Source organism: Chlamydomonas reinhardtii, chromosome 10, assembly GCF_000002595.2.
Source record: "Chlamydomonas reinhardtii strain CC-503 cw92 mt+ chromosome 10, whole genome shotgun sequence".
In the NCBI taxonomy this organism is placed as follows: domain Eukaryota; kingdom Viridiplantae; phylum Chlorophyta; class Chlorophyceae; order Chlamydomonadales; family Chlamydomonadaceae; genus Chlamydomonas; species Chlamydomonas reinhardtii.
The window spans coordinates 1385246-1400246 of NC_057013.1; the positions used below are offsets into that span (position 1 = coordinate 1385246).

Consider the following 15001-nt stretch of genomic DNA (forward strand, 5'->3'; position numbering starts at 1 on the left):
GCCCTTTCACGCCCACTTGCGTCATTACTAGCTTTTGTTCAGCCCATGGGCACCATCAGCATACGTAAGATAAGTCTGACGGAGTATGTTAGTATGTACTTCAATGGCCGAGGGTCCCTTTACAATGGGCAATTCGTACGGAGCCGACAAAGCAAGCAGGCTGTGCAAAACTGCAAACTGTATCAGTATCGACGGGTGCATCTGGACACAGGTTATGGAGAAATTTTGTGGCGCTAGCCTGGGGATGTTGCGCGACGGTGTCCCGCGCACAGCCCCAGTCGATTGTCCGGGCCTTATCATCTTCTCCTGGTCAGGCCGCTCCCCCCCCCCTCGCCCAGGCGCCGCGCCCCACCCGCACGGAGCGGCCACCACCGGCCACCATACAGCGACAGGACAGCCTTCGTATGCGTTTCATACTGCTCCCGGGCCCGGCATGAAACAGCACCCCCAATAGCTGGAACACCGACACCAGCCGTTCTTAAATACCGAGCCCAGAGCAAATGGCAGCAGCACATAATCCCCACATCAATACACTGCTACTGTAGCCCTCAGCGAAATATGCACGCGCAAGATCCGCACACGGTAGCCGTAGACCCTGACGGAAGTCTACAGCATCATAGAAACCTAAGTACAGCGCTGACAGACCGTGCAGCCTCCAGTTTCCACGCATCATGGACATGACTAAAGATCATGAATGTAAACACGGGTTGCAAAGCGTCCCAAAACATCGGCATGGCCTGCACTGCCCTTACTAATTGTTGCACTCGTATGATCGTATCAGCGTGACAACGCAAGCCCACAGTTCATTCACACCAGTATTCACGAACATAAATGATGTTGCTTCGACGCCCTGCGCCGCGCACAATAAGAAAATCGTTGCATGCTGGCCCTGCCGTTTGCGCGACGGTGTGCCGAAAGTGTGACATACTGCAACATTCATTGCGTCCTGACATAGGCTGCATGACCCGGCCGAAGGCAGGGGCCGGCACTGCTTTTGCAGCAACGACGCCACTCAGCAGCCCTCGCGCTGGCACTGGAATATCTCCACAGGTGACGTGATGCCCTTCAGAGCCACCTTGCCCAGGCTCACGCCCACAAGCTGCTGGCTGCTGCCCGGCAGCGGCACCGCCGCCATGCCCGCCTCGCACGCCGCCCACACGGCGCCGCTGCAAAGCACCTGGCCCGGGCTGGCGGTGCCGGCGATGCGGGCCGCCCTGTTCATGACGCGGCCACGGTAAGACAGCCGGCCCGACGACTCCGTGAGGCTGTAGGTCACCGGGCCCACGTCCAGACCAACCTGGATGGGCGTGGAGCGCGCACGCAGAGGCGGAGACAGGTGCGAGTGCGTTCAGGGGGCACGGCGAGTGGGCGACTGGGGCTGCAGTTACCGTACTGCGCAATGGAAACCCAACGGGCGACGGCCTGTCTCCCAACCCAAAAGCGCAGAGGGTGCCAACGTGCGTTGAACGTATGCGAGTTCTCACCTTCACACGAAGGCCGCGCTCGGTGGTGCGCCGCTCTGCCGCCGCCACGACCCGGGTGCTGCCAGCCCGGAGCAGCGCAAGTGCGTCAGTGCCGGCCAGCTGCGGATTCGAGTGCGACTGGTGCAGCCATGACAGCTGCGGTGGCGAAGCCGACACTGGTGCCGGCGTGAACGCAGGCGCCAAGGCACCCAGCCGCGGGTCAGCTGGGCCCAGCGGCGAGGGGCTGGGCGCGCGCCCACCGCGAGTAGAATGAAACGAGGCTGCATGCGGGGCCAGGGCACTAGCAGCCGCGTACATGGTCGCGGCATTCGTAACCGCGCCTGGGGATACAGTCAGGACCTGTGGTGGAAGCGTGTGGTGGGGACCTTCATTGATCATGGACCTCATGCGTTAGGGATGAAGGCCCTTTGCTGCGAGGATGAAGACATTCGCGCGTCACGTTCATGAAGCATGTGCATTGGGATACTTGTGGATACTGCACCCATGTGCGCAGGTGCAGGACGTGGCGTGCAAACGCGCATGGCAGCCGCCCCCTGCCGCCTCACCTCCTCACACAGCTCATGCGCCAGAAGCTCCTCCTCCCACACCTGCGCCAGCGGACGCAGCAGCAGGAGCATCGCACAGCAGTGCATGCACTTCATACCATGGCACACCGGGTTCAGTCGCACACACACGCCGCCGCAAGCGTCACGTTCTGCTCACGCACGACAGCACCACCCTGCACTCACCAGCTCTCGCAGCGCCTCCACCGTGTCGAGCGCCCACTCCACAGCCGCCCGCGGGGATCCGAACGCCGCCAGCACCAGCCCATCGCCGCCCTCCACCAAATAACCACCGCTGCGGCCACGGAAGTCCAAGGCGGCGCCGTGCTCAGTGGTCTCCTCCGCACCCATCAGCAGCCCGCATGCCAGGCGCTGGAACTGGTCCAGGGCCCGGCTGGCGGGACCGGGCAGCTCCGTCAGCAGAGTGGAGGCGCCCACGACTTTCTGCATGGGGCACAAGAAAGACAGGGACATGCACCAAAAAGCCAGCGCCATAATCACGTTGCTGCAAGAAAGGTTCTGACGCCTGCCCTTCGTGTCGCAGGTGCAATCTGTCCATCTCAGTCATACCACGCGCCCCCTGCGCCCTCCGCTACCCCGTCCTCCCTCATACACGCACCATGAATGCAATGGTGACGCTGCCAGTGGGCGCTGCCAGACTGCCCAGCTGCACCTGCCGCAAGGTGCGCAGCGGCGGCGTGTGCGCCAGCCGGCACAGCAGCGAGGCCGGCACCGCCACGAAGAGTGCCACCTGCCCTGAAATGGCCTCCGCAGCCTGTGTCGCCGCCACGCACGCGCCGTCGCCTCCATCGTTCAATGTCAGCATCACGTGCTCCGCAAACACGTTTGACGAGGCTGCGACCTCACCGCCCTTCAGGGACGCTGGGAGCGCCGTGGGCGGCTTATTCGAAAGAACGTGGTGCCCCGCATAGGCAATGACAATGCCGTGGGCCTTGCGAGGTACGTGTTCTGCGGCGCCCGAGGCGGCGGAAGTGCAGTTGCGGTAGCGCGCGAACGCCGCAGCGGACAGGGTCACGAGGCCGCCGTGTGCCGCGTCGGACACTGTGGGAAGTGGCATGGGCGGGCTTGGATGTTATGGTGAGGGCCGGCAAATGCAGACAAGCCGAGCGCCCATGTGAAGAGCCCGAGAATGCATGCATACCCTGCGCAAGTTACCCTGGTCACCGCGCTGCCCTCACCTAGCTTCGCAGTTTCCGCAAACGGACCTGCGGTTGCGCCATACACACAAAGGCGGTTACGAATCCAAGTTCCACACATGTAAAACAGCAAACCCTTACCATGCATGGGCTCCAGCGTTTCACTCACCCGTGTACTGAAAAGTTGAGTTGACTCGGTTCCACACGACGTGCCGCCCGTCGTCCAGGCCGCAATGCATGCCCATTCGCACGCGGGGGCCCCGGAAGCAAGTGATTTTGGCACTGTTGCCGTGACCCAAGGCTCCGCTGTGGGAATACGCCGTCTGGTGGTGAAGTAAGGCAGAGCTCTGTCAGTGTGGGGCGCTTAGGTTGCCAGACGGACCCAATGACCCCCCCCTGCGGTTGTACGGCATGTTCCGGTGCAATGCAATGCAGCAGCACAGGCGGGCAGCAGCACACGCGGGCGGCAGCACACGCGGGCGGCAGCACGCTCAACGCACCTGTATCAGGCGCCGCAGAGGTGTCACAGCCCCGCCTAGTCCTCCCGTCGCTGGTCCGCTGATTCCAGTGCCCGCGCTGCTCGTCACGCTCTCTGGTGGATACATCATGGCCAGGACCCGACCCCAAGTTGTACCGATGGACGCAGTTGCTGCCGTGATGCCTGACACTGCAGCCAGTGTGGAGTAGCTAGTTGTACTAAAGGGTTCAACGTCTGAACCAGGTGTCGCCTGCACCTGCCCGGCATGATCTCCAGGCTCGTGATGTAACGCGCTGTTGATGCTACCGTCCTGCTGCTCCTGCTCCGAGCCTGCCGCGCCGCTACCTCCCTCCGACAGCTTTGCTAAGACAGGTGGCAGCTGCGGCTGTATGTGTTGCGGCGAGCCGGCGGTGAGCTGTGCACCAGTGGTGAGCTGTGGGACATGATTCTCGCCCGTTTCACCGCCGGCGTCGGGGCTCCGGACGCCGTACGAGCTGGGTCCTTCATCGGTTAGAGCTCTCCCGCAAACGTCTGTGCCTCCAGAGTCGAGGTGTAGCTGCACAAGGTGCGGCTCCGGCGACATGGCAAGTGCGCCGGCGCTGGTGCCTGTGTGAAGGGCTGCGCCGCTAAGCCGGAGCTCGCTGTCCCCGGCTGCAAGGCCCCTGCTTGAGCCGACAGCCTGCCGCTGCTTGGCCCGGCCAGACAGGCGGTCCCACAGCGAGATGACAGCGCTGAGAGGCTGCCAGCTCTGAGGGCGGCTGTCGCCACGCAAGTTCCGCATCGACTTGGCCGGAGAGCGGCAGCTGTGCCTGAAGCCACCGGTCCCTTCCCTGCCTCCCCTCGCCTCCACCGCCACTACCGCGCCGTCCGGGTGCTGCAACAGCTCCTGCGGCCAGTCCTGGTGCAGCAGCGCCAGCTGGCAGGCGGTGGCGAAGGCCAGTGCACTGGCGGGAGAAGGAAAGGCGATGATGAACGAGTCGCCCTCTGCATATTAGTTTGGGGCACACGGTGGCATGAGTAGCGAGGTTGAGAGGTAGCGGCGTATCATTCGGTACAACAGCAACGTACCAACCAGCACGTACCAGTTGCACTCTCGTAGCCGTCATGCGCCGGCATGAGCTTGCGAAAGGTGGCGTGGTGCATCTTCAGCGCCGCGTCCATGGTGGTAACGCTCAGCTCCTCCCACAGCCGCGTGCTGTTCTGGATGTCTGTGATTGTTTGCACCAGGGAGGTCAGGAAGTTTCAGTCGTGCCGATGCATGGGGCTCCATCCACGCTCTGTGGTATAACTCACCACCTTGGGTACCCGCTTACCGCTGATGAGCAGGGTGGTGTCAACGCCCGCCCGTGGAGCCCGCACGCGCCCCAAGAGGTCTCGGTTGCGGCGCCGCAGCCGCAGCGCCACAAACACGACCACCACGACGCCCAGGATGACGGCCGCGATCAGGCCCACCAGCAGGCCAGCCAGAGCCTGGTTGCTTATCGCCTTGCTGCCGGGGCCGACAGCGCCTGCACAGCCCAGGTAACGGTAAGAAGCAAGATTGAGCATACGGAAAGCGCGGAGCATGGTAGCGAGGCAGGTGTGTGGCTGCCGATACAAGACAGTACCGGAGGTTGGAGGCGCACCTTGTTTACTGGGTGCCTTGCTCTGTGGCTGGTAGTCGATGCTTGATTCGTACATGGTCCGTGTGGCTTGCTCCGTAAATGCCTCGTTCACCATGTCTGGAGCAGCAGCAAGGACACACCCGGCAGTTATAGGACGCGCACGTTCACATCACTCAACAGAGCACACAACAGCCCGGCGAAAACCCAAGCCATTCGTCAGTTCGCCCCTCATATGATTGCCACTTACACATCACTTCTTGGAGAGCAGCGCTTGCGTTGGCTGCAGCCGTGCTGGTGTTGATTGGGAGGATAAGCATATTCGCTGCGCGCGCAAGGCCCCACCTGTATGCGGACCGGAGCACAGCACCGGACTCACGCCCTCAGCTCCTACGGAAGGAGCTGCCGTATCCGAGCCGGTACGGTAACACCCTGCCGCTGCCCATGTGCGGCCTAAGCCCGCGAAGACTCACTTGATGAAGTTCACGGACGAAGGCGACGAGGCCTCGGGCGCCGCGTTGGGAGCATGCAGCCCATGCCACACGGCTTGCGCGCATGACTGCAGAGCATGGGCCAACACAACAGAAACCTTGAGGTCACGGCGGTGTAAATGTAAGGCGGCATGCACAGGAACGCACGGACCTGCATGCGGTAGCCTAACAGTACTTTACCCGACAGACGTTCATGGCATAGGCGCGCGCACCTGGATTGCGTCGTTGCTAATCCCTGTGCCCTCAAAGCCCGACACGTTGAACGGCTCCCGCAGCGCCGTCCACCACCGCATCCGCAGGTACAGTAGCATCCCGGTGTCAGCCGCCGCTGAGCCCGCCGCAGCGGTGCTGTTGCCGGAGGCCGCCGTCCCGTTCACTGCTGTCAAGGTGTCGTTGCTGTTACTGCTGGCGCTATTGCTGGCGCCGCTGCTGACTCCACTGCTGCTGCTGTTGCTTGCGCTCATACTCCCGTACGCGGTGGTTGTCAGCATAACGCCGGTGGTTGCAACTGGGTATCCCAGAGCTGCACGTGCCATCACGGTCGCCACGTTGCGGCGGACGTACTCCGCGTCCAAGAGAGAAGTCATGATGGCGCCGACCGTCGCAAAGGTGCGCGAGGAGAGGGTCAAGCCTGCGCCGTGACAAGGAGGCATGCAAGGGTTGGTCACACGCAGGGTACCGGTAATCGCTCACATTAGCTTTAAAACGATATGCTGGCACTGCCCATGTCCCTTGGGACTACTGCCCTACGCGGATATGCTCTGCCTGCTGCCCACTGCAGGCACCGCCGATTTCGCAGTCCCACCTGCATCTGTGGATTGGTACTTGTTGGCACTCATCATGCACGCCGAGTACGGCGCGCGGTTCACCAGCGCCCCCGCCGCAGGCTGCTCAACGCCTGCGGCCGATAGCACCTGCTGCACAGCCGCCGACTCGACGGCCGCGGTCACTGAGGGATCGCAGTGAGTCGGCAGGGAGCCAGTGCTTGCTGTCAGCACGCTGACAGGTGCCTGCGGCTCCAGCGCTTGTGCTGCAGCCGCAACAGCCGCCCTGGTGCGCGCCAGCTCCGGCTGCGCGGCTGCGGCTGCTACTGCTGATGATGGCGGCGGCGCCTGCTGCAGCCCAAGGTACAGCAGGTCGTGGTTGGCGCTGACGCCGCACAGCTCCCAGTCGCACGGCACCAGCTGGCCCGACGTGCTGCTGCCGGCCCGCCGGTCCATCACCGTGCGGCTGCCGGGCAGCGGAGCCACAAGCAGCTGCGCCGCCGGCGGCCGCAGCTGGGTTGTGTTCATGACCCCGAGCATGATGTCCCAGTCAAAGGTTATCATGCAGTCGCCTGATTTGAAGTGGCCGCTGACGTCGGTGCACTCCACTTCCCCGTCTGTGGTGCGGTTGTTGGTGGTGAGATCGAAGGGCTCCGGCGCGTTGAACACCAAGACGCGGCGCAGCAGCTCGGTGGCATAAAGCCAGCCAGTGCTGTTGGCCAGCGGGATTGCGGAGGACGGCGAGCCCGTGGATAGGTCGTACAGGTACCCCTGTTCCGTGCCCTGTGTCTGCAGGACGCTTGCTGCCAGCGCTGCCCAAAAGTCGCCTAGAAGGCCGCACGCCGGGTGTGTGGAAATGCACAGCCCGTACTTGGGCAGGCTGCTGCTATTGCTAACGCCGCCCCCACTGCTGCTGTTGCTGCGGCTGCTGCTGTTGGCCAGGCGGTGCCCCTCCAGCAGCGCTATCAGCTGCTCCCAGTCGTCCGGCGGCGCGGCGCTGGGGACATAGCCCCCAGCTGCCAGCGCCGCCAGCGCTTCGGCCCGGTAGAACATTGTCAGATACACCCGTGGGTGTATCAGGCCGCGAGGCTCCGTGTCGTTCACGCACACGTTCTCCGGTATTACGAACGGATCCGCGGTTTGTAGCATGGCCCACACGCTCCATGCTGGCAACCCAGACACGTCCATAGACACAACCTGCAGCGCGGCACACCGAGCCATTGTCTCCGCGCATGCAGGCTGTGCCGCGGACGAATTCCGTGCACGACTTCAGCAGCCTTTTCACGGCATTGCACGCTACACAGGCACCTGCCCGCCCTCAACCGCTCACCGAGTACTGATTCTGTTGCACTGTGAGGTAGTCCCGCATGGAGCCCGCTGAAAAAGAGCCCAGAGCGGGCAGCGTGTCAGGCACATCGATAATGGCGTCTTGCAACAGCGCCACCACCTGCACGGCGCCAGGGGTGATGGATACCACGCGGGGTTCTTTGTCTGTGCCGAAAGAATCGCGCGTGTGCTGTTGACCGCGGTACTTGCCGCTGCACCCGACGGCACGCTAGCACTCACTTGGGGGTTGCTCTGCAGCTGGCCTTTTAGCCATGTCGTGACGGCTCCGTTAAACCATGCTGGGAATCGCAACGTGGAGATGACTACCGTTTCATCGGACTGGCGGCGTGTGGGGTTGCAGACACGGGGTGCGGGTAGGCTCATGAAGTGACAGGCCAAAGAACTAGTACCTAAACGGCGGTATGCAAGTCGATGGACATTGGGTCGGGGGAGCACTTGAAACCCACCCTCGCCAGCGGACTGTCACTGTCCCGCGCACCTGAGGCAGCTCTCTCAATCTCACTTTTTGTCACTACGATTCGCTACAATTGCCTAGTGTGAATAATAAGGTCTAGCATGTACACATCGTAATGCTCCTGTGCCCCCAGCCTTCACAATGATTCAGACTTACCGAAGGTGCCGCGAAAGCGGAAGCGCACGCCTCAGTCCCCGTCAGCTCCTGGATAAGCGCATCCTTTATAGCTTCATCCGTCTGGAGAGAACTATTCCTGGCAGCGACTGGTTTCAGTATTGCTAGAAGCTGCGAGACGCACATCGCCATTGCAGAAGAGCTTGCATTTGCAGCGAGCGCCCTCCGCAACGCCATGAGCTCCGCCTCCTTTTCGAGGCCGTCATGATGCCGCTCAGCATGAGCTGCGCTGGCTGAAAAAACGATTATGACAACTAATAGGGCCCCGCGTCGCCAGGCGCTCATACAGTGCACGCTTTCTTGTCGCACCATCATATAACTCGAACAAGAATCAAAGTATGTATCGAAGCCACAGGACAGTCCTGGGCTCCCCGGAGGCTCTGGTGAAACCGAGGCTTGTCATCATAAGCTCTGCACGTGATTAGTGTGTGACACTTTATCTCTGAAGTCTCTGGCCACATAACTCTGGCGGATAGGATGCGCGTCATGGATGGGGTATAATGTTGACACGGCACGGTTCGGGCATCGACAACCCAGGACAACCCCGTCTGCCCCCACTTCATCAACATGAAGGCGGAATGGCCCTCGCTGGGGTTTCAATGTTGCAGAATGCTTTGCAAACTGACCAAGCATTTGCGATCATGTATATCCTAACTATGTATATTACAAGCGTTCCCTGCGACCCTGCAGCAGTCCAGGTAGGCGCCGGATCAACAAGCGGTCGTGACATGTACACAACAGGTCTCACTTGTCTCAAACTTGTCTTCCTAGTTCTCAGCCAAGGTGCCATAACTGCCATTCACTAGGCACTGGCAATGGTCCATCGCAGCGCTTGATAGACACCTGGCTTGTGAGTTCGTGGCGCGCGCAGACACCTAGGCGCAACCACGGACGTGTTTCCCTGGGCGTCAACGTCAACTGCTCACACATCATCACACACCGTTTGTACTCATGACCTGGCGCCCTGGCCATCACTTCTTGCGGGCCCGCTTGCCCTGCCGTGTGCTAAGGCCCTCGTGCGCAGCTCGCGATGCAGAGCGCGTGACCCGTTCAGTCTGTGAAACCGCCGCCGCCAAGGGTGCCTGCGCCAGCAGCAGCGGGGGCGCCGCCGCCTTCGCACGCCCGCTGCCGCCGCCAATGGCATTGTCTTCCGCATTGCCGTCCACAATCACCTGTTGCTTGTCGTCCTCGTGTGCCGCTGCCGCCGCTGCCATCATCGCTGATGCCGGTGCCGCCGTTCCTGCTGCAGCCGTTGCTGCCCCCATTCCTGCTGCCTGCACGTCCTTGCTGGCTGTCGTCTCGGCGTCCTCGTCCTGGTCCTCGTCCCCATCCTCCTGCTCCTCCTCCTCGTCCTCCTCCTCGTCCCTCTCTTCCTCCTCCTCCTGATTCTCTTTCTTCTCCTTAGCTTCGCCGGCCGTCCCGCCACTCCGACCGCTCCGCCGTCGCCTTGCCGCCGCCGCTGCCGCCGCCCCCGCGCCCGCCGACAGCAGCACCGCCACCTTCCTTAGCTCCGCGCTGTCCTTCCGGAATCTTGCCAGCCTCTGTTCCTGCAGCTCCGGCAGCTTGGTGACCTCCACATACACGCCCTTGGCTTTCCCGCCCACCTCGGCACGTGCGGCGTAGGCGGGCAGGTCATGTCGCCATCCGACCGGCCCCCTCAGCACGCGGCCCTCCCAGGCGCCGACACCATAGCCAGCAGGGTCGTGGTGGAGCTGCTGGTTGCGGGCGTGCGAGAGGTGTGCGTAGGCCCCGGTCTCGCCGCCGGGGTAGGGGAAGTGCTGACGCACCCAGGCGCGCGCCTCATGCAGGCCGTGGAACAGGCCGTGGAAGGTCTCGCTCTGTGCGGGGCCGCGCAGGAAGGCCTCCACCTGAGACAGAGGAGGGGAGGGAAGCAGGGGAGGGAGGGCGCATGCAGGGGTTTCCACACCGTGCGATGCTTGGCGCACCGCAGACAGGGAGTTGCCATGTTTGCTGACGGCAGAAATAGCAGCGACTAGATAGCAGGTATGACCGTACTCCAGCCTCGCCGGCATCATGCTGACGCGGTGACCATCCGTCCGCACCTGCGGATATCCAACGAGGTGAGCCTCCGGCATACGCCAGCCCTCTGCCGGCGCGCCGCCCGCCGTCCGCCGCCTCAGCTCCGTCTCCCTGGCCTCCAGCAGCCTCCGCACAGCCGCGTCGCCCCCCCGCGCCGCCGCCTGCAGCGGAGCCCGCCCCAGCAGCTCCTCCAGGTGGGCGTGGCCCTCGGCCGGGTGCGCATGCACGTGCGCGAGCACGGCGGTGGCAAAGCAGTCGCGCTGCTGGCGGCGGTGCAGCTGCTTGCGGCCGCCCGCCACAGCCCCTCCGCCCCATGCTTCTTCTTCGCTGGCGTCGAGGTCGTCATCGTCTGTGTCGTCGCTGCTTGCCTCCGCCGCTGCAGCGGCCCTCCTACCTCCCCGGCGGCGGCCGCCGCCACCGCGGCCGCCGCCGTTGCCCCCGCGGTCCGGCCATAGCAGCCCAGCCAGCATCCCCAGCCCCTCCCAGTCCAGGTCTCGCATGGCCGCCAGTGTCCCCACCTGCTCCAACGTCACCGCACGCACGCGTGCATACACCGCTGGCCGCGACGCCAGCCCCGCCACCATCCCTGCCACCTCCCCAAGCCGCCGCGACTTGGCGAGGTGCTCCGCCAGCGCCGCCAGCGCCTCTGCCACCGGCGCCGTGTCACACACGACAGCAGTGGCCTGGAGCACGGCCGCAATCAATCCGCTGCTGTCATCTTCCCCGCCACGCACGTCGTGGTCTCCTGGCATCGTCGCCATAACATGAAGCACCTGAACCACCACCAGCTCCGCCTCCTGCGGCGACAGGTACTGCAGCACGCGCGGGGAGGTGGCCAGATGCAGCAGCCGAGCCATGACGGCCGCCCGCTCCGCCCGCCGCCGCTGCCGGGCACGCAAGCTGGTTGAGTGGTTCCGACCCCTACAGTCATAGAACCAAGCCGGCAGCTGCTGCTGTTGTTGGCGCCTGCCATGTGCCTCGCGGCCTGAATCAGAGAGGGCCAGGGCCGCCTGCAGCAGCGCCTGCTGCAAGTTGTGCTGCAGCTGCACGGTGGTGGCGGCGCTTGCGCTGGCGGCGGGCGGTGCAGCTGGAAGCGCCGGAGGCGCAGAGGCGGCCTGTTGTGGCTGAGCCTCGCGCCGCTCCGCAGGTTGCGGTTCCCGCTTGACGCCGCCCGAGGGGCCGGCGGCGGCTGCATCCACGGCCGCAGGTGCCGCGGTTGCCTCAGCACACGACTTGGCTTTGCCGCTGCCCCTCGCTGCAGCTGTCCGTGTCGTGCGCATTGCGCCGCTCGCGCCAGTCGCGCCCGCTGAGCCCGCTGGGCCGCCTGCTGCCGCTGCCGCGCTAGCAGCAGCGCCTGTCTCGCCGCTCGCAGAAGCAGCGGAGGCGCCACCCGCAGCACCTGCGGCTTGTGCTGCTGCAGCCTGTACGATCTGCTCCTGCCGCCGCGCCTGCTCCTCCCGCCCCAGCTGCCACAGCAATCGCTCCGCCAGACCAAGCAGCGCCGGCGTGCCGGCCGCGCGCGCCATCTGCAGCTCGCATGAGCGCGGGCTAATGACCATCAGCGCCCTGTTCATAGGAGTCAGGAGTCAGGAGTCAGGATTCAGGACTCTGTGTGCGCTCAGGACTGCCGGAAGAAACGCAAGAGCCAGTTGCGATGAGGCTGTCAACCACTGAGTGCATGTCATCAGAGCGTGTGTGAGATGTGTTGAGTGCGAATCACTGCAGTGCGTGTCCTTGGAGTGCCTGTGGTGAGTGCTAGCCACAACACATACCGTGTAGCCCGCCCACCTGTGGTACTGGTAGTCCAGCCCTGCGCCCTCGTTGCCGGTGTACCAGGCGTCACGCGCATCGGGCGGCGTGTCCTCAACCTCGCCACGCGGCTTGAACACGCTCCCGCCGTCCAGCAGCAGCTCTTGTAGGCCGGGCTGCAACCATGTTAGCACAGGAACACGCGAGCAGAACACGCCAGCCACTAGTGACGGTAAGCACGAGCGTTGCGAGAATGTAAGCCCCGCCAACCGCGCGTGCCAGCACACCAGATCCCGTCCAGCGTCTGCCGAACTCCAAGCCCAGAAACACATCAACGTACCTGCATTTGGCCCACGTCCATTCTTGGCCCGCCGCCCGCTGCCAGCAGTGGAGTCGTGCAAACGCCGTAGGCCTCAACGTCAATGATTTGCTCGGAATCAGCGGCCTCGCTCTCGCCCTCATCCTCGTCGTCCTCCATCTCGCCAACCCTGCCATAGAGTATCCTGCCGTCCTCGTCCGCATCCGTCGTGTACTTGACCTGCGCCAGTGGCGTTGGCGCATGATCGTATGGAGGTGCGGGCCGTGAGTGGCCATCCTTGCCAACGTTGGTTCTGCAACATCAAACATGTCACATGTGGGGCCACCCGGCGTTCCTGCCTGCATCCCATGCTGCGTGCCCCGCATCTTCGCAGTCTGCTTCACCGGACAAACAGCAATAATGCACCAGCAGCAGCATGCCCTGCACAGCATGCAAATCCTTCCATACGGTAATATCCCACATCGCGGTCCACTTACCCACTTAGTCATTAGGCACAGGTACAGGTCGAGCCCGCCCGCTGCCTGCAGCACCTGTGCCACCGCCGCATCCCGGCCCTTGAGCTGCGTGAAGCCCAGACCGTGGTTCGAGTAGCGGTGCTCCAACCGCAACACCAGCGCCGGCGGCACCCGCCGCTGCTCCCCCCCAGGTCCGAGATGAATGCTGCCGCCACTGCTCGGCCCGGCTGCGTCAGCGGGAGCGCGTGACAGCAGTGCGGGTGCGGCGGGCGCGGCGGGCTGAGCTCGCAGCGCATCTTCCCAGGCACGCACGCTCGCGCGCACCCGCTCCCCGAGCCCTTGCAGGTCGTTCACGGGCGGCGGCGCGTGTGGGTGGTCGAAGACCTGCTCGCAAACCCATCTGAACACCTCATCTCCCTGCCGCCGCGCGTCCTCTAGCGCCTGCTCCTCCTCCTGCCGCTGCTTGCCCGGTGCCTGACCAGCAGCAGCCCCGCCCGGGGAGCCCGGAGCGCTCTGGCGGCTGCGCTGCTGCCGCCGGCCGGCCGCTGCCGCGACCGGCGGCGCCGCCGCCATCGGCGCCATCGACGAAGACGGGAAGTGCTGCGGAAGCGGCAGCGCGTTGGTGCGTGTCAGGTTGTACACCAGCATGACCCGCATGCCGGCCGTGACCGGCGTGATCTCGTGCACGCAGTCCGTGAAAAAAGCCGCGAAGCGGAACCCGTCCGAAACGGAACCCAGGCGCTGCGACTTGCTCGCAGCCACGTCGCCGCCCTCCCGCAAGCTGTCCACATCCAGCGGCTCAACAGCCAGATCCAGCTCGCCATCTGGCTCGTCCTGGATCCGGCTGAGGGCCACATGGCCAGCCGCAGCGCTGCCGCTGCCGCCGCCGCCGCCGCCGCCACCGCGACCACGCTTCCTGGACCCGCCGCCAGCGCCTGCCCCGCCGCTGCCACTGCCACCGCGGGCCTCACCGCCGGCGTGGGGGGAGTCAACGCCGCGGCGGGAGGTGTCCCAGCTCCAGCTGCGGCCGGCGTGGTACACGTTCAGGACGCCGCCGTCGTGGCCGCCCGCCACCGGCAGCGAAATCAGCAGCGTCGCGAAGTGGCCCGGCAGCTTCTCGGTGTCAACGTGCGGTAGGAAATGGCCACCGACCGGGTAGATCAGCAGCTTGTACAGGTGCGCGGACACAGGTCCGTGGCCGGGCTGGGCGGCGGTGGTGGGCACGAATTCCGTGCTCACGCCCAGCCCCTTGGCCGCCCCTGCACACGCAGTAGCAAAGCATCGACAGGGGCGGGGGCGCGAGGCGTAAGTTCAAGGGCTCTACAACAAGGGGCGAAATCGGTGGCGGTGCGAAGGGTGTTGCTGGCAATGGTATCTTCCCAAAAGCAATGCAGCAGCAGTACCGAGCTCGTGCACACTTACGGTCGCTTATGTCCCGTATGACGCGGTCCCACCCGGGGCCGAAGCTCAGGGAGCTCGCATCTATCTGTACCGTGTTGCGGACCGCCGGGTCTTGTAGCGTCTGCGCTCCCTTGCCGTAGGGAGCCTGCTGCCCCAACTTGACTAGTTTGTCCCGCTGCTCCGCTGAGAGGGGCAGGGACACCGGGCCCACACCGCGCACGGCGAGACCCGGCAGTCCCGGCGCTGTGTCCCTCTGTCGTTCCCAGCGACCCGCGATTGCGAAATTCCCCTCGGGTTGCACTGCTGTCACCACATCAAGGAGTTGGCGACGCCACGGCTCCAACGCTGCCACAACCGCCATCGGTCGGCTCCCTTGACCTAACGCGGCGAGGCTACTCTGGTGTCGCTCCGAGCTGAGATGCTGAGATGTCCACCTAGTGTGAAGCAGACCACAGAGCGCGAGTGTGGATAGCACTGGTCGTCGCAGTGAAGAAACGACCGGCACACGAAGGTCAGCACGAAATTTGAGCAGCGCTGCCGCTGAT

The 15001-nt window shown here is 64.2% G+C and overlaps 2 protein-coding genes across 2 annotated transcripts; both read right to left on the reverse strand.

Annotated features, from left to right (window-relative positions):
* Positions 1 to 107: 107 nt before the first annotated feature.
* On the reverse strand, positions 108 to 8925 carry CHLRE_10g427950v5 (uncharacterized protein). Its single transcript, XM_043066585.1, has 18 exons — positions 8475 to 8925; positions 8084 to 8182; positions 7848 to 7964; positions 6559 to 7714; positions 5966 to 6384; positions 5736 to 5821; positions 5513 to 5607; positions 5287 to 5382; positions 4975 to 5169; positions 4744 to 4869; positions 3684 to 4645; positions 3353 to 3506; positions 3226 to 3252; positions 2646 to 3088; positions 2213 to 2470; positions 2030 to 2071; positions 1485 to 1823; positions 108 to 1297 (listed from the first exon to the last, which is right to left on the reverse strand). The coding sequence occupies exons 1-18, from the start codon at positions 8616 to 8618 to the stop codon at positions 1013 to 1015; spliced, it is 5043 nt and encodes a 1680-aa protein (XP_042919982.1). The 5' UTR covers positions 8619 to 8925; the 3' UTR covers positions 108 to 1012.
* A 54-nt stretch (positions 8926 to 8979) lies between these two features.
* CHLRE_10g428000v5 (uncharacterized protein) lies at positions 8980 to 14945 on the reverse strand. The gene is made up of 6 exons (XM_043066586.1): positions 14478 to 14945; positions 13077 to 14314; positions 12622 to 12819; positions 12321 to 12457; positions 10556 to 12098; positions 8980 to 10360 (listed from the first exon to the last, which is right to left on the reverse strand). The coding sequence occupies exons 1-6, from the start codon at positions 14815 to 14817 to the stop codon at positions 9464 to 9466; spliced, it is 4353 nt and encodes a 1450-aa protein (XP_042919983.1). The 5' UTR covers positions 14818 to 14945; the 3' UTR covers positions 8980 to 9463.
* Positions 14946 to 15001: the final 56 nt, after the last annotated feature.

Coding starts and splice junctions, on each gene's coding strand:
- CHLRE_10g427950v5 (XM_043066585.1), bottom strand. CDS start 8,618: ATGTGCGTCTCGCAGCTTCTAGCAATACTGAAACCAGTCGCTGCCAGG. Junction 7,715..7,847: donor TGCAACAGAATCAGTACTCG/GTGAGCGGTTGA, acceptor GCCGCGCTGCAG/GTTGTGTCTATGGACGTGTC. Junction 3,089..3,225: donor TGCGGAAACTGCGAAGCTAG/GTGAGGGCAGCG, acceptor CACTTCCCACAG/TGTCCGACGCGGCACACGGC.
- CHLRE_10g428000v5 (XM_043066586.1), bottom strand. CDS start 14,817: ATGGCGGTTGTGGCAGCGTTGGAGCCGTGGCGTCGCCAACTCCTTGAT. Junction 12,820..13,076: donor TGTGCCTAATGACTAAGTGG/GTAAGTGGACCG, acceptor CCACTGGCGCAG/GTCAAGTACACGACGGATGC. Junction 12,099..12,320: donor CTGGACTACCAGTACCACAG/GTGGGCGGGCTA, acceptor TCCTATGAACAG/GGCGCTGATGGTCATTAGCC.